Consider the following 17,747-nt stretch of genomic DNA (forward strand, 5'->3'; position numbering starts at 1 on the left):
ACAAGGTGCTTGGTGACAGCCAGCATGGCTTCACTAAGGGGAAATCCTGCCTGACCAATTTGGTGGCCTTCTATGATGGGGAACTGGTGGACAGGGGTAGAGCAGTTGATGTCATCTACCTGGATTTGTGCAAAGCGTTCGACACTGTCTCACACAACATCCTTATCTCTAAATTGGAGAGATATCAATTTGATGGATGGACCACTTGGTGGAAAAAGAATGAGTTGTGTCCCTCAGGGATCAGTGTTGGGACCGGTCTTGTTCAACATCTTTGTCGGTGACATGCTCAGTGGGATTGAGCGCGCCCACAGCAAGTTTGCTGATAACACCAAGCTGTGTGGTTCGGTTGATACGCTGAAGGGAAGGAATGCAATATTCGTAGCCATTTATTAGTGGTCACCACCCTTAAAGTAATGGCTTTAGCAGAGTTACCATTTCTCTAGCTACTGATGGTTTAATACTGTTTATGCCCTCTAGGATTTTTCCTGTCAAAGGTGGTTTAGGTTGTTTTGCTTAATAATCAGTATGTGCTATGAGCATAGGAAAGTGCCAAGGAAATATAAAAACAAGGTATATGTTCTAATTTTTATAATAATATTTAGTGTCTTCACTAAATATATAGTGACTTAATCAGTATCAGCCTTTAAGCATACTTGTTCTAATAACTGTGGTTTCTTGGTTATGTGATGAAATCTACTTTTACCTGCCTTGTTACAAATTATTTTGGAGGAGGACTTTTCTCCTTAGTTTCTTTTTCTAATTTTCTTGGTTGGGAAATAAGCTGCAATGAAACACCTAGTGTGTGTGTGTCTATATATATTTCAGATTGGATTTTTTTGCCTTTGCTTGTAAGAAATAGTTTGAAGCATGATTACTGGATTGGAAGGTGAAAGTTTTCTAAGCACTGATGTATGTTTGTTTCATGTAATGAATTCCAAAGTAATACCTTGACTGCATTAGAAAACTATTAGAAAACTACAGTAGGTTTAGTTTTCTTTTTTAATCCCATTTAATGATGGTTCTAGCTGAATGAGATTTCAGATGTCTCCCAAGATCAATCTCAGTGTCTACCTTCCCTTCCTTCCTCTTTCACATGTTGACAATGTAGTTCTTTCTGCATCATGAGTAAGAAGTCATGAACCAGCTTGTCAGCTAGTTTTACTTGATAGTCTGCAACAGATTCCTACTAGCGCCTCCTTTCTGGGCATAGGTACTATTATTCAAATTTACAGATGGAGAAACTCAGCCAGTGAGACTAAATGGCTTGACCAAGGTCATGCAGGAAGCCTCTGATGCAGCAGGGAATTGAACCTGGGTCTTTGGCTACTCTCTAGCAACTGATGGACCATCCTTCCTTTCAAAACTAGGTAAAATTTAAGACCATTTCAAGGGATATTTTTGAACTTGGATTTTTTGCCATCTTCTGCTTTTTGTAACGTATAAAACCCTAAAATGTAAAGATTTTGTTTTTCATAGATGGCATCTACATTAGACCTTTGTACAAATTCTAATGCAATAAGCTGCAATACTTTTTCCTATTATAAAGCATGTTTAAAGCCTGTGTATCACATGATGAAAAAGACCAATATGTCTGTCTTACCTACACTATGGTCTTCCTGTTGTTGCTGCTTTTACAGTGGAACTGATGTTGGAAAACTAGGGGATATTCCATTTGAACCAGACCATAGTTCTCAATAGTGTGTTAAGGCCTGAATTTTAGCATAGTAGCTAAATAAGAATCTGTTTTCTGGAAAAAGCACTTTAGACTTTGTAGAACAGATAAAGCAGCTCTGCTTTGTGGTATTGCTTTTTACTGGGAGAATTACAGGGCTGTGTGTACCCTCTGTTCTGTGTTGGGGGAAAAAAAAGTGTAGATTTAAAAAAACCTGAAAACCAAACATAAAAATCTTTTCTTGTTCATAAGCAGGTGTTGCTTAGTGAAGGTGTTTTTTCCCTGTAGGAGAACTTGGGAAATCTTTCAGGTACATTTTTGTCTAAGCAGCATCTTTTTCCCTTTTTTTTTTTTTTTAATACGATACAGTCATATCTGCACTAATTTAATGTCTAGTTACTATCACCAGTACCACTGTTTAGAACCGTTAGTATTAACAAAGCACCATTGCTGTACTTACCAATGACTCATCTAAACTGATTGTGAGCAGAGTTAGGAGGGTCAGATGTTTGTAGATGTGACCATATAAATTGTAGGGCCATTGGTACATTTGAGAGGGAATGTATTCTGCTGCAGCCAGGGCTTTAGCACACAGACATTGCCCTTTTGACTCAGAACTGCACAATTTCCAAATTAAGATAAAACACCCTCCACACCCTGGAAATTCTCAGTCGTAATGCAGCCACTTTCCTTGAGGCTCTGGGGTTTTCAGCAAAGGTAGACTGTTCCTGTTTATCACTTTAAATATCAGAAGAAAATATGTCTAGTCACTCTCAAGACTGTCTGGTCTGTCCATACTTGCTTTAGGTACCTCTTTCGAGACTCTCTTAATGTTTTTCCTCATAGAAATTAAGCATACTAGGCATCAGTTCACAAATATGCTGTAGTTATTTTCTGTAGTAATACGAAGTAGCATATACACAAACATGTGGTGTGCGGCACAAGTCAGCTTCTGCTTATTGTGCACCCAGTACACAAGGTGATTTTTATTGCACATTCTGGAAACAGAAACTGAGAACATAGCTGTTATTAATGAGGGTTTCATCCTTTTTGTTGCTGTGTGATCTGTTGGAAACTACTGACAATACTGACAGTATCGTGTGGTGCTGCATGGATCTGGAGCAGCTGTCCTGCATATGTGTGTAAGAATAGTCTGTTGGGTATTGACTTAGAATTAGTAACACCTGTTGTAAAGGTTGGACATTAGAATTTGGCAGGACTCCATTGCTTCTGTTGATGGTACCAGGATGGAACAAAACAGAATATTGAACATAAAGTGTGTAAACCAAACTTGCCATGACTTCTCTGTTCTGCAGGGAGAGAGATGATCTTAGAATGATAATGTTGTAAGTCTTTTCTCTCCTTTTCAATCAGTTCATGGTCTGGGGTTTTAGAAAGGAAAACTGTAAAGTCTATTTTCTGAGTTACGTGATGGAATAGAGTAGTTCAATTGAAAGGGACCTACAACAGTCATGTAGTCCAACTGCCTGACCGCTTCAGGGCTGTCCAGAAGTTGAACCAAACTGTTGAGGACACTGTCCAAATGCCTTTTAAACATTGGCAGGACTTGGTTTGCCCTCTTGGCTGCCAGGGTACACTGCTGGCTTGTATTGAGCCTCTTGCAACCAGCCCTCCAGGTCCCTTTCTGCAGGTTGCTCTCTGGCCACTCATCTCCCAGTTTATACTTCTGTCCAGTGTTGCTCCATCCCTAGTGCAGAATCCAGCATTTGTTCTCATTATATTTCACGGTATTAATGATTGCCCAGGGCAGGATCCCTGTGCAAGGTCTCTTGTCACTTGAGAGAGTCAGCAGCACCTGCCAGTTTGATACCATCAGTAAACTTTCTAATGGTGCATTCAACTCCTGCATCCAGATCATTGATAAAAATCTTGACCAGCACTGAGCCCTGAGGAACACTGCTGGTGACTGGTCGTCACCCAGATGTAGCCCCATTCACTACAACCCTCTGAGCCTTGCCATTGAGACAGTTCTTCACCCCAGCGCACTGTGAACCTGCTTACCTTGCAGTTGGACAACTTGTCCAGAAGAATGCCATGAGGGACAAAATCTAAAGCATTATTAAAATCCAGAAAAACTGTATCCACCACCTTTCCTTCATACACTGGGTGGGTGGTCTTGTTGTAGGAGATGAAATTAGTTAAACAGGACTTCACCTTTGTGAACCCATGGTGATGGTGCCTGATGATTGCATTCTCCTTCAAGTGGCTTGTGTGATTTTCATAGCTTTTCCAGGTGGCTAGATAACAAGTCTGTAGTTCCCTGGCTCTGCCCTCATGCGTTTCTTGTATATTGGAATGATGCTGGCCAGCTTCCATTAAGTGAGGACCTCCCCAGAATCCCAAGAGTCTGGTATATGATTGAGAGAGGTCCTGCTGTAACATCCTAGATGTAACATCCCCTAGATTAGAGATGGCATTGCTACTGCTTTGTATATGATGGGTACACAGTATTTGTCAGAATATTTTGTGAGCCCCTTAAGCCTGGAATATTCATCTTAAAGTTCATCACTGGCCATTTCTTGTAGTATTTTTTTAATAGGAAGTAATGTGTTAAATTTGTATCTAAAAGCACTCTTCTACTTCATCAATTTAGAATGATTCATAGAAATGTGAGATGTCTTACAGGTTAAAACTGGAAGAAGTTTTGTTATAGTCTTACTTCTTGTGTGTCATAAGGTGAATTGACTTAAGTCTTGTCTGAAGGAGTAAATTAAAAAAAACCTAATAGGTATCCTTATTTAGCTGGGATAGAGTGGTAAGCTTCACTTTATTGTTTGCTTGAATTTGCCTCTTTAGTGATCCTTGCCAGCGGTTTAAGGGGATGTGTTAGTGAGAGGTCCTCTCTGTGTAGCAGCTTATGAAATCTCCCCTGATTTTAACCAAATTCTTCAATACATTGCAAAAAAGGCATATATTCCAAAGTCAGCATTATTCTAATAGTTCTTTTTGACAACCTTTTTTCATGTAACTGCACAGTAAGAGGATCATAACAAGATGATTACCTCACTGATACTGTACATATAAACAGCTCCATTTTGTTATTCGTACCTGATAGTCCTCTCTTCATCACGTGCTGCTGCCAAGAAAGCTACAGGCCCATTGAAACAGAAGTGTTCAGTCAAATTTCCACTATATTGCTGAAGTTTGTTGAATGGAAGGGAGGATATCTTGGAAGGTCTGGTCTTCTTTCTCTGTGGGGCAGCGTAAGCAGTAATTGAGTTCAAGAATTCATTGGGAGAGTTGCTTCATATTCTCTCCCTCTGCCCTTGAAGTTTGAGCTTTTGAGTCTGGTGTGTGAAAGAGGAGTGTATGAATGGTCTCTAATACCTCTTTTAATAGGGATTACTGGTAAAGCAGAGAGCTGTCTTTGGTTAGTGCCCTGTTATCCGTAGTGATCTTGTAATGATTCCAAAACTCTGATTTGACTCTCTCAGAGCTTAACGTGTTTCTTAACTGATCAGAAATTTCTTGCTGTTTAACTGACATATTTGATTATATTTGTGTAGTTAGTTCTGTAGGTGAAAGATTGGAATGCAACTGCTTTAATACTTACTAGCTCTAGTTGTCAGGCTGTGGAATGAGACTTGTAGTCTTCATTCCTGGTCCTAGCATTCTTACCATGTAATTTCACAGGGTTTTAACATTTGTCTTTTGGGATAGAAAAAATGAGGATGATATCTCAGTGATTTAGACTTGCAGTGTGAGTTGTATTGTTACGTTTGTAGATAAGGTAATGGCAAGTCTAGTGAGGAGGTATTTCTGGATAAACTCATGCCATCCAAAATATTTGCATTTGGTTCAGTGAGTTTAATAGTGTACAAGGCAACATAAACTTTCCAGGCTGAAGCATTTAATACTGTGAATGTCAGTTAACTATGCTGATACAGGTCATCTATTGAAATAAGAGTGTCTAAATTCTCTACAGTACCCCAATGTGAAAAGGCTTGCATTGAGGCATCAGCTGTATTTTGGGATGAACAATTTTCACATATTTAATTTTGTAGGGGAAAATGCAGCAGTTGAAGCCAGTGATGCATGTTTGGGATAAATAATTTTTCATAGGTCAGTAATTACTGTGAATTTGATTCCTGTTTCTTTTTTCATGATTGGTAGTTATGTAGATGTGATGTTCTCAGTATTACCATGACAATACTTATACTGGTTCCTCTGACTAAAGCTGCTGTCTCCTCATCCATAAGGGTTGTAGGTTCTATTTGGTGTCTGAAAAGAGCTGAAATGCCTTCTAATATTTTATTTATTTATTTATTTATTTATTTATTTATTTATTTATTTATATTTTTTAATCAGATCTTTGTGGAATTTGATGGCTGCAACTGGAAGCAACATGCCTGGGTGAAAGTCCATGCTGAAGAAGTTATAGTGCTGTTGCTGGAAGGATCATTGGTTTGGGCTCCTCGAAATGATCCAGTTATGCTTCAGGGGACTCGTGTCTCACTGGCACAGTGGCCTGCACTAGTGAGTATTTCGCCAAAACCTCTCGTATCTTCACTCTACTGTGAAACACACGGTTTGGATATTGTGCAGAGCACCAATTTGGAGATACCAAAAGTTGCTTGGGGATTGATTTTTTAAAAATGGTAAATAGGAGAGCAGTTGACTGAGAATTATAGTATCTTCAGAAAGGCATATGTGAGGCAGCATGCTTCCAGTTCCTGCCCCAGGAATTGAAAGCTGTTACCTCACAGAAATGAGATACTGTTTACCAGTGGGTCTCTGAAGAAAAGTGCTACATATCTGAAAATACTGTTTTTTCCCTATTTTAGGCTTTTCTGAATTGTGAGATATTTTCACCATTCAGAAAAAGAAAATCAAAGTCTTTTGATTTCTGTGGTCTCTCTAGAGCTGTGTATGGTAAAGGTTGCTGCATAATTCTAATAGGCATTCCTTGAAGGCATTTTAAGGAGCTGAATAGACTGTGGGCTTTGTCTGACCTAGAAGTTTGCCACTTCTCATCTAAATCGAAAAAGATTATTGAAGTGTTATTGTCAGCATTAACTAACCTGACATGCAGAATTTTCTCCTGGTTCTTGAGGTGGTTATCCATATTGTTGCTTACATGGCAGTTGTATGTCATGATGCTTGAGAACAAAACCAGTATGTTTTAGCTGGCGTATCTGAGTACACCCATTCTGGAAACATCCTGGTGAGTGATGTGTAGTGAAGGGCATTTATATATCCTTCTTTTTTCTCTTAGTGTCTTTGGAAGAGGAAATATTAGATGTGAGAATCCTACCCTTGTTTTCATGCTGTCTAATTTTTATTTTTTTACCCTTTTGTTTCTTTTCTTCTGCAGTCCTTGGACTGCTTAGGATCTGACTCTGCTTTTTAATACTACACTTTGTGCATGGACACATTGAAATGTTTTTTCTAGTCAAGGACTTTGTGGCTTGTTGGAATTTGAATTTAATGTTTTAAATGGACACTTGGGCTCAAAGCAGCAAGTTCAGCACTGCATTTTTCTCTGAGGGTTTCTTTGTTGCATTTGTCTTAAGGCAGAAGAAAACCAAGTCTTTACAGCAGAGATTCTGTACATAGTGCTTGTTCCATAGGTGGAGTCTCCTTTTGGTGTATTTAAAACTTGTTTCTGAGATTGAAGTCTAGTTTAATTTTATCTGGGGAAACTGTGTTTATACACGATCAGTTTATTTCAGATGATTCCCAAGTGTCTTTATCTGAGTGATTTGGGGGTGTTAACCATAGTCCACACATTAATTGTGTGATGAGTTGTGTCAGAACCTGTTAGAAGACTGTTAGAAGCAAATATGGGTCCACTAAGAGCCCAGAATATTTCCACTGTAACTCAAGCTAGATCTGTGGACTTGCTGAAGAAGTGTTTCTATCCTTGTGCTCTGGATAGCCCCATGAGCACTCAAGCTTCTCAAGAGTTCACTAAGTACTAGAGGCCTACCCACATAACTGCATGGGGATATGGACTGGAGTTAGCCAGAGCACCAGAGTACATATGTATAGGCAACTCCGGGAAGCCAACTACTTAGCATTACAAAGTAGATGGTTTGGGGTTTGACTTGAGTGTGGGGGTGGTTTTGTGTGGGTTTTTATGGTAGACTGGAGTGTGCTGGTGGTCATTTTGCATAGGTTTTTGTGGTAGTGTGGTTTTGTTGTTGTGGTTGGTTGGTTGGGTTTTATTTTTTTGTGATCTATCACTTACGAATGTGTGTTCATCCTTAATTCTCTCTTGCTTGTAGTCCTATTCACTTTTATTTAGGAAATAATTGCATAAACTGAGAAAATACATTCATACTGTTACGTACAGGAGAAGGGAGTGTGAACAAACTTGATGAGATCTGTTAGGGGGAAAATGTTGTGACTACTTGTGTGTTAAAATCAGTTAAGTGTGAGAGTGAGACAGATAACACTTTTCAGAGACCCTGGTGGTTGGCAACTTTCTCTTCCATCACCAAGTTACGTTATAAGGTTATCATTATGATTCAACTAGGTGTTTTTTGATTTGTCCTGCAGCTTGAATACCATTAGTACACCTATTATGAACTTTAGTTTTGCACAAAGCATGAGCAAAAACAAAAAGCTCCCCTTTAATAGCATGCCTGTAAATTACTTACACCTGACTTCTGTACAGGAATAAAACTGCTCCTTTCAGGAGGCTGTACCCCAAAAATGTAGGATAGTTTGAGCCATTAACCAAAGTTTGGTTGTTTTTTTATTTTGGGGTTTTGGGGGGGTTTGGTTTTTTTTAACCTGAGCATCAGAAGGTGTTTACCTCTGAAAAAAACAATACCATGGAAGGTGTTTTCAGTTATGCTTTAATTTCTAATGAAGAAGTGGAGCCGATTTTATGTAATTCCTTCTTGTGATATGCCACTTTTGCAAGAATTACTGACATAAACAGTAATAATTTGCACTAAAAGTCAGATAAGTGGTGCAAGTTGAGAAATGAAACTTACTGCTTGTCATACTTAAATAGCATGTGAAAACAGGTATTGTTGGCCTGTATGTGTGCTTAGTCATTTTTATAACCTTTGATTTTTGTTGTCTATCACAGACCTTCACTCCTCTAGTAGATAAGCTGGGCTTAGGCTCTGTGGTGCCAGTAGAGTTTCTTCTGGACAGACATTTACGTTTCCTATCTGATGCCAGTGGATTACGGTTGTTTCAGGTATTTGAACTGTGTTCAGTTAAAGTGCAAATTTAACTTTCCTGTGCTTGTCAGATAAATTTACTTTTTCCTCTGCTTTTCCAGATGTTTATACTAACCTCCATCTGCATTTGAGAAGTCCTAGTTCCTCTCTGTATTGGTCAGTGGGAGAGCTAGCTGTCAAGCGTAGTGTAACTGATAATTGCAATGAAAGTTTTGCTACAGCTTTTGCATAGCTAGTGCTTTTTTTCCTCCAGGCATGTTCAGCTGTGCTGTCCTTAGTTTTACTTTTTTGTTTGTCAGTTTCTGAGAGCTGTCCCTTAAAAACTAATGAGTCTACTGCCTTAAAAGACTATACTTTTATGTTTAAACCATTTGTTCTTGGCAGATGGGAACGGAGAGTCAAAATCGGATTCTGCAGGAACAGTCTTCACTAAGAGAATCTGTCAATGCATTGATCAGTGACCAGAAGCTTCAAGAGATATTTAGTAGAGGTGAGACTGTGTTTTTCTATCTCAGAGCTACTTTGTTGTGGAACAGTTAGACCATGCCGGAATTCATGAAGGAGAATTAGTAATAGAGTTTGTTACTGTTTGATTTGGAAGGTCAATTTTCTGTATTGTTTTGAAAGTTCTTTACAAAGAAGCATTATTTCGTGACAGATACAGGTGCTCAGTATAGAGTTAATACCTTAACTGTTGTCCGGATTTTGTATTAGTGTTAAGCCTGATTGTAGCTTTTGTCAGATTGGTGTCTTCAAGTGCTAAAACGATTTTCTATCCAGAGTTTGGGTTCATGGGGCCAGGTGGCCACCCTAGAGATAGGCCCACTGTATTACACTGGGAGGACGATGTAATCCTTAGTGGGGCTTTGGTGCCTTTTGGTTAAATGTTTGCTGATGAAAATACTATGAGGTCAATACTTCTTACATGAGTAAGCAGCTTCAGAATTTTCCAGTTTGGAGCCTTCTTCTGAAGTGCCTGGTTCTGGTTGCATCAGATGTAGGCTTTTTGATCATGTGGATTTTGATGACCTAATGTCACTAAAGGTGTTTTTGTCTGGACTTAGGATAGGAGGAAAGGTCTGCATTCTGATGTGGAGCGTGAGGGCAGGGTCAGAGGAAACCTTTCTGTAGATAATCTGTTACCTGTGTCAGAGAACTAAGACTGGTTGGTGTATAGACTTCGGGTATTTGTGAAATTATATTAAATATTTCACAGTTACATATGATGTGTTTCTGTTCTGAACTGCATGCAGTTCATACTGGGATTTCATGCATACGAACTGAGTCAGAATGTTGTGACTGTCCACTGGATTGATGCTTCATAATTACTGACTTGTAGTTTAGAAAGCAAAGGGGTTAGTTAGCAGGAGCCCCTGTCTGCTTTGCTTTTGTCAAAGGAGTGAGTTTATTTTGCTTTTTTTTGTTTTTGTTTTTTTAACTTTTAAGCTGTATTTTGTCTTTAGCTTTGAGTGTTCACTGATATTTTACAATAAAATGCTTGGCTTATGCAGGATTTGCAGGAGAAGCCCTAGTGTTTTAATTTCGTTCCACCTGAAAGATGACCCTTCAAGCCCTAATTGTGTGTACAGAACTTTTTTTTTGATTGTCTGACTTCTAACTAGTATAACACACAGCTAGTTTGGAAAATTCACTTAGAGTCCTTCTCTTTCCAGGTCCTTACAGTGTCCAAGGCCAAAGAGTTAAGGTTTACCAACCAGAGGATGAAAATAGCTGGCTCTGTGGTGTTGTGAGCCATCAAGACCCAATAACTCGTCTTATGGAGGTGTCTTTGACTGAGGTAAAAACATGAAGCAGTGCTTTGGTGTTTCTGAAATACCAGACTTCAATAGCTCAAGGAGAATGACAAAGTCACAAAACTTGCACTTTGGCTCTTTGTTATTTGTTTTAAAGTATGAGTAATTATCCATGTTGCTACTCACAGAATTATTTTTCTTCTGTTATGGTGACTTTCCATGATAAATGATGATACACAGCCCTCTGCTATACAAGAAGATGCAAGAATTTCTTTAGAAATGAGCACTATATGAAAAAATATCAGAAGTGGCTTTCTGTGTGGGGGAGAGTGCTGATGTACAGAGTTACCTTCTGGCTCTATTATGCTGTGGTCTTCTTGTGCCTTCTCTCAGGTTCTATCTGGTAGGCTGTACAAGTGGTTTGAAGCAAGTGTAGCACAGAAGGTGAAATCTTAGTCGAAGTAAAAGTGATTGATGTATTTTAGCTTAGGCTGTTTACTTTTGCCCTATTCCTATCAGTAAACCTAGTAAGAAAATCTGTGCAGTGCTAGGGTTAGCTGTTTTGTATTGCGTGCTACTGTGTGATGTGACAGGTAGTTCAGTCCTACCAGCAGCCTGCTCCCAATGGCTTCATTTTTTAGGAGCAGCTAGGAAGAAGTCTGTGGTGCTGTGTGTAAATTACTGTAGCAGTAACACTCTTCTCAGGTGTTTTTGGGTCCCATGCCTATGCCACCCACCCTCATAGCCTTTGCCTTGTGCAGTAAAATGTATGTGCAGGATGAGTGCACTGAACATGTCCAGTAAGTTCTGTGTATACATGCAGTACTCCTCCGCTCTTAGATCTATTGCTGTCGCACAGGAAAAAAGTTTATCATGTACCATAAATGAGTGTAGTGCTTTGGAGAGGCACTGAAATTGTGGAGTATGTGGTTTCAGCAAATACATGCCAGGAAGCACCCAGCTTAATGCACATCTACGGTGAAATAAAAAGGTAACCTCCAAGCACAATTACTTAGATAAGGTATTTATTGCTCCTTTTGGGGAGAAGCTGATAAAGATAGCTAGCATAAATTGATGTGCTTCCAGTAGCCTTTTCTACATCTAGCAGAATGTATGTGCAGAAGGCTAGAACAATACTAAATCAAATTTAAGGAGAGGTGTGTTTAATGCAATGAATGCATTAGAGATGCTCAGCAGAACAAATTTACAAGGAAAAAGTAGTAGGAATCAAGTCTGAAAGATGTTTAAATAGGGAAGGAGCAAAAAGATAGAAGATAAACTGGAAGCCTGTATTATTACTAAGGAAGTGTGACAGAAATAAAAGACAAATGGGAGAAGAGCTGCAAAGTAACCCTGTGTTTAAGGTCTCTTGTGTTGATACTGTATATTCTGAATTAAAAATTAACCTCCTCTTTTTTTTCCTATTACCTCCTCAATATCATTCTGCATGAAAATTAGAGTGGTGAAGTTAAGTCAGTGGATCCTCGACTGATTCATGTGGTGATGGATAATACTTCTCCAAGTGAGGTACGGCAGCAGTTCAGGTCTTGTATTTACAGTGTGAATCTTCGTAAAAATTTAGATAGAAAACATGGAACCAACTGAAAACTGATGCTTTGTTCACTGTGGGCTTTTGATAATGTCATTGGCAAAGGAGAATTTTAATGATCACTCTGAGGTTCTTTAAAGGTTTCTTCAAACAGTCGTTTCGTTCAGGCCTGTTTTACTAATTTCAACCATGGATCTTGGAGGGGGCAGTGATTGTTTTAATAATCATGGCTCCATTTTAAGGGGAAGTGCTCTGATAAAAAATGTCTCTATGCTCTCTGCATTTTTCTAATGGGATCACTCTGCTTCTTCACAGACTGTTTTTTAAAATTACCATCTGGCTTCTCTGAAGCAGGCTTGTGTGCTTGTGACAAGCATTTCATTGCTTCAGTTGAGAGGTTCCATGATGATGTTTGAATCTCTGTTTTTAACCTAGGCTAAGGGGTAAGCTATCTCCTGTAGTTAAATATTGTAGGTTTTGGATAGTGGACAGAAGGTGTGCACTTCAGAAGAACTATGGGGATTGCACTTGTAGGAAAAAATTACTGTGCAGATAGCTTTCCTATGTTTGCAAGAACTGTGTTGGAGGATGGCCATGTTGCATGTTTCCCAAAATCTGCCATGATGTGGTACATGCTACAGCAAAGCAGCTCAGCTACAAATCTCATTGTGAAGATCCTGTTTTAGTACAAAAAAGACAAGACTGCATTTATGGTTGTATTCTGTGTTCGCATGGTATCTTTCCTTAGATGTCTCAATTTGTGATTAAGTGTTCCTAAGCTTAAGAGCAGTGTAATGTATTCTAATGGAAAAATGTTCTTTGCATAGGTATCCTTATTGTTGTTTAGCGATTGCATGATGTTGTCTGTTATAGGGAGGGGGCCTAAAAGCGGCTAAATCATCTAAAGGGAAAAAGAAGAAAGAAAGTCTGGAGGGAAAGGATGGCCGGAGGAGGAAAAATGCTTCGGATTCTGGGTGTGATCCTGCAACAAAGAAGCTAAAGGAGAGGGGTGAGGTGGATAGCAATGGTAGTGATGGAGGTGAGGCAAGCAGAGGTCCTTGGAAAGGAGGCTCCAGTAGCGAAACAGGACTGGATCCAAGGGCCAAGCAGTTGCCTTCATTCATTCCGCAGATTAATCGCAATATTCGCTTTGCCACTTACACCAAAGAGAATGGCCGAACACTAGTAGTCCAGGATGAGCCAGTTGGTGGTGACACACCATTGCCCTTCACTCCATTTTCCTCTGTGGCTGGACAAGCTTTGCTAGTTGGATCTGGATGTAAAGAGGCAGGAAAATCACTGGAACAGGTTGGCCAAGGCACGGTGACTTCTGCAACTGCAGTTACTACAGCTGCTTTGACGCCAACAACTGTGAGGATATCTGATACCAGTTTGCCACCTGTTACTGTGCAGGAGAAACTGAAAACAGGCCGATCACAAGCCCAGGGAGAGGTGAGTAGCTCGTGATCCAGAGTATTCAAGAAAGACATATGTATCTGCAACAGGTGTTCTGCAACACATTCCTGTTACAAAGTGTGTCCATGGAATTGAGAAAACTACTTTTCTCTGGTGAATCCCTTCCCTCCCAAAGGAAGCTTGTTACCTGATCTAAGAAAGAACTCAAAATTAAAATATGTGGTGGCATTGTAAGAGACAACTTTTTAGCACTCTTACCCTTATTCAACATTAATATGAGAAATGCAGCCTTAAAGTCACTTTAATCACTGTTGTGTCATGTGGAAAATAACCTACATAGTATCACTTGCCTTCATAGAAATAAATATGCATGAGAACGTTCACCAAGTTGAATGTTCAAGTTGCTTTATGCACCTCAAAACCAGGAAAACAATGTGACTACATTTAGAGGACCTTTTACAGGTGTCTAACTTGTCTGTTGCAGCTACGATATCTCTGTAGTAGAAAATGTGCCGGTCTCATCATATACTATCTTTGGAAACAAAGAAATAGTTAAAACATTTGAGATTGGTACCATTAGAATAAATGTTAATAAAGAACTCAGTCTGGAAACAGCTTGAAGACTTTTTAGTTACGTCTTTGTATTTAGGGGAAGAAGTGAGAAAGTAGAAGGGAAACACTGTTATAAACAAACTAGAAGACTTTTTAAGTAACCAAATGAAGCCTTCATCAAAACAAAAGAAAACCAAAACCTCACCTCAGTAAGTATAGCAAAAATGAAGTAACCTGTAGTCTACTGTATAAAAAAAGTTAAGAAAAATGGGAGGTGTGTTAGGGAGTGCAAGATGGTTGCCAGAGGGTTAAGCGGATTACTTTCATTCTTGTCTTTTGTATTAGCTAATGGAATGGGGGGAAAAATGAGATGTTTACCTTGGGATAAGGATTACTAGATGGTAAGGTGTAACAGAGAAACAGAATTTTAGAAGACTGGAATGTTACCTAATGACATTGTTATACTGTAGCCTGCTCTCCTCCATCCCACCAAACCTGCAAAAAAAATAAAATGGAGGGAAACAAGTTCAGACTTGGGAGCAACTACAAATTGTGCAGGTAAACAGTCAAAATTGTACCTGTCATCGGTGGTATTGTGCAGGTGAACAGTCAAAATTGTATCTGTCATCGGTGGTATTGTGCAGGTGAACAGTCAAAATTGTATCTGTCATCAGTGGTATTGTGCAGGTGAACAGTCAAAATTGTATCTGTCATCAGTGGTAGAAAGGGAGAACTTGAGTTGTACTGAGAAATTTTGGTACCACATCTTTCCTCCCTCTCCACAACCCCAAATCATTTGGTTTACATCATTCTTAAATAATCTGGCTTCAGAATTTGCAGGCAGATCAGTAATCCATTTCAAACTGTGTTTTGCTCGAGGGAACCTGACATAAATCAATAAGAGTGTTGTAGATACTTCACACGTGTTGCTGCTTTAGACTGGCCACTTCATCTTAGTGGTTTTGTCCTTGTAATTGCTTCATACGCTTACACTTTTAAAAACTGTTAGAACTCAGTTTGTGAAAATCTCTTTGATTCTAAAAGGAGATACCTGAAATTTGAATTTCGAACTGTCATGGGGGACATGAAGAGGTTATTAAAGCTGTTACAGCTGGAGGTTGATACCAAGGAACAAGCGAAACATTAGTTTGTGGTGTAGTAGGTGTGCAGTGACACTAATTACCAGTAGGATGTGTTGCACAGAGGCTGTGGTTGTATTTAACATGGCCTTGGAATAGTGTATTAGTCATGAGTATTCCTCATGAGAAGGTTTCTACATGGAAACTCAAAGAGGATGGATAGAACCAATGAGTTAGTCGCAGAATATAATCAGTTACAGTGGGACTGTGAGGATTGGAAAATCTGAGTAAGTATAAATTGAGAGGAGAGCAAGTAAGTATTCCATATCACAGTTATGAGTCTCCTAAAAATCTGACAACTTTCCAGTATTTGAAGATCATAAAAATTAAGCTCTTTGTGCCTAACCTCTGCTGAGTAATCCCTGGAAGGCAACACGTCATAGGCAACTATCTACCTGTTGGCAAATGTAGCTTGCTGTGACCAGGAGCAGTTTGTTCACTAACTGCTTCTTTGTGGAATTAACTTCACAGACTAAGTTAATTATTTCAAGGGTGCTGCTTAAGTAGGAGAAGCTTATTAGGATGATTTTAGGTGAGGGTGAAAGATGAGTTTCAATTAAAAAGTCTCAATTTTTAATTGCAGTTTCAATTAAAATTTCAATTAAAATTCCCTTCTTGCTGATTTGAATGAAAACAATCAGTAGTTAAAATAATTTTTCTGTGAATTAGTTGACCTTGTCTTGTGTTTCACTTTTGTTCTAAAGTATGGTAAGACATTAAGTGTTCATTTTCTCCATATGCCTTAGATATGTAGTGGACACTGTTAGCTCATCAGTGTCAATAGCTTGTGGGTAGGAACAATTAGCCTAGCAGAATCCTTAAAGAAGTTTCTTCACTGTAAATAATTCTGCTAGAAGTTTCTATTCCAGATGGATAGGCAAAATGCTAATTGTACAGGTAGATGAACCGAAGTATTGCTGAATCAAGCAAGAATCCTTTAAGAAGCTAATGCTTATTTTGTTTCAGAATTCCCAGAATTCACTTTTGGCTTCTTCTGGATTTGGAGTCTCGCTCCCAAGTGCTTCCCAGTCCTTGATATTTGGGGGTGGAAGGAGCCAATCAAATGGAGTGGTGACTACAGAAAGCAAGCCTTCTGGATTTTCTTTTGGCTCTAGTACTGGACAAGAGGCTCAGAAAGATTCTGATCTATCCAAGAACTTGTTTTTTCAATGCATGTCCCAAAATCTACCTTCCAGTAACTACTTTACGGTCATTTCAGAGAGCTTGGCTGAAGATGCCTCTAGTCGGGACTCACTCAAGCAGTGTACAGAGAGTGTGGGTGTTGGCATCTGTAAAGGCAAAATTCTTTCAGCGGACACTAAACCAGGAGCCCAGTCTGGCGGTTCTGTGGAGCGGAAGCTGCCTGTGGAATCTATGCCTACACTTACTCCAGCCTTTTCACGAAGTGTGTTGAATACTCGTCCCCCAGATAGTCATGAAAACCTATTTTTACAGCCCCCAAAGCTATCAAGAGAGGAACCCTCAAACCCTTTCCTGGCATTTGCTGAGAAAGCAGAACTTAGTCCTTTCAGTGGCTTTGCATCTTCATCTCAGACAGGGGTTTCTATTCCCTCTACACCTGTGGGTCATAAGGCCACTTCTGGCTGGCTGGAATCACTCACCTCTGCAGACTCCTCCCTAGCTAAGAAGAAGACCTTGTTTATAACAACTGACTCTTCAAAGATGATCTCCAGTACTCCTGGGTCAACAGTTGGTGCTGGTGTTCAGAGCCCTTCCACTATAGGGAATGGCTGTTCCAGCTCACCAACCAGCAACTTGACACAGCCTATTGAGATGCCCACACTTTCCTCCAGCCCAACAGAAGAAAAACCAGCTGTTGGGCCTGGCCAGCAGGACAATCCTCTTCTGAAAACCTTTTCTAATGTGTTTGGCAGACATCCACCTGGCTTTTTTTCTTTGCAGGCAGAGTTTCCACAGGAGAACAAAGCCCCTTTTGAAGCTGTGAAAAGGTTCTCTCTAGATGAGCGAAGTTTGACATCCAAACAGGACTCAGACTCCAGTACCAATAGTGATCTGTCAGATCTGAGTGACTCTGAAGACCAACTGCAGGCCAAGGCTTGTATGAAGGGAATCCCTGACCACTTGATGGCAAAGCTAGGCCCCAATGCAGAGCGCAATGCTGAACTGCTGCTGGGGAAAGGAAAAGGGAAGCAAGCCCCAAAGGGCCGTCCCCGCACAGCTCCCCTAAAAGGTGATGACTTGAATTCAGGGTGTCTTGGAAGCACAAGGAGGTGGGATGCTGGGATATCTTCTGTGTGATGAACTATGTGAACTAACCACAGGTATAAACCTCATTTGTGCTCTGTAGGCAGCACACAGGATGTTTACAAGGCTAAAGCTTAAGGCTTCTTTAATGTGAATGACCATGCTGACTTTGAGAAATGTTTAAGCATTTATTTGTCAGGACAAAAGAATGGTATGCTGCAGACTTGAACAGTCTTACTGGTTTTGCATGCATATGATCATACAGGATTCTGAAAATAT

General features: G+C 39.7%; 1 protein-coding gene across 1 annotated transcript in view; it reads left to right on the forward strand.

Moving 5' to 3' along the window:
• KDM3B (lysine demethylase 3B) overlaps positions 1-17,747 on the forward strand; it is a 56,977-nt gene that overhangs the window by 8,382 nt on the left and 30,848 nt on the right. Inside the window, exons 2-8 of the mRNA XM_065690858.1 lie at positions 6,002-6,169; positions 8,736-8,849; positions 9,217-9,322; positions 10,506-10,630; positions 12,045-12,113; positions 13,009-13,587; positions 16,209-17,454. Coding sequence (XP_065546930.1) covers positions 6,002-6,169; positions 8,736-8,849; positions 9,217-9,322; positions 10,506-10,630; positions 12,045-12,113; positions 13,009-13,587; positions 16,209-17,454 — 2,407 coding nt within the window. The remainder of the gene's footprint in view (positions 1-6,001; positions 6,170-8,735; positions 8,850-9,216; positions 9,323-10,505; positions 10,631-12,044; positions 12,114-13,008; positions 13,588-16,208; positions 17,455-17,747) is intronic.

Source organism: Lathamus discolor, chromosome 10, assembly GCF_037157495.1.
Source record: "Lathamus discolor isolate bLatDis1 chromosome 10, bLatDis1.hap1, whole genome shotgun sequence".
In the NCBI taxonomy this organism is placed as follows: Eukaryota; Metazoa; Chordata; class Aves; order Psittaciformes; family Psittacidae; genus Lathamus; species Lathamus discolor.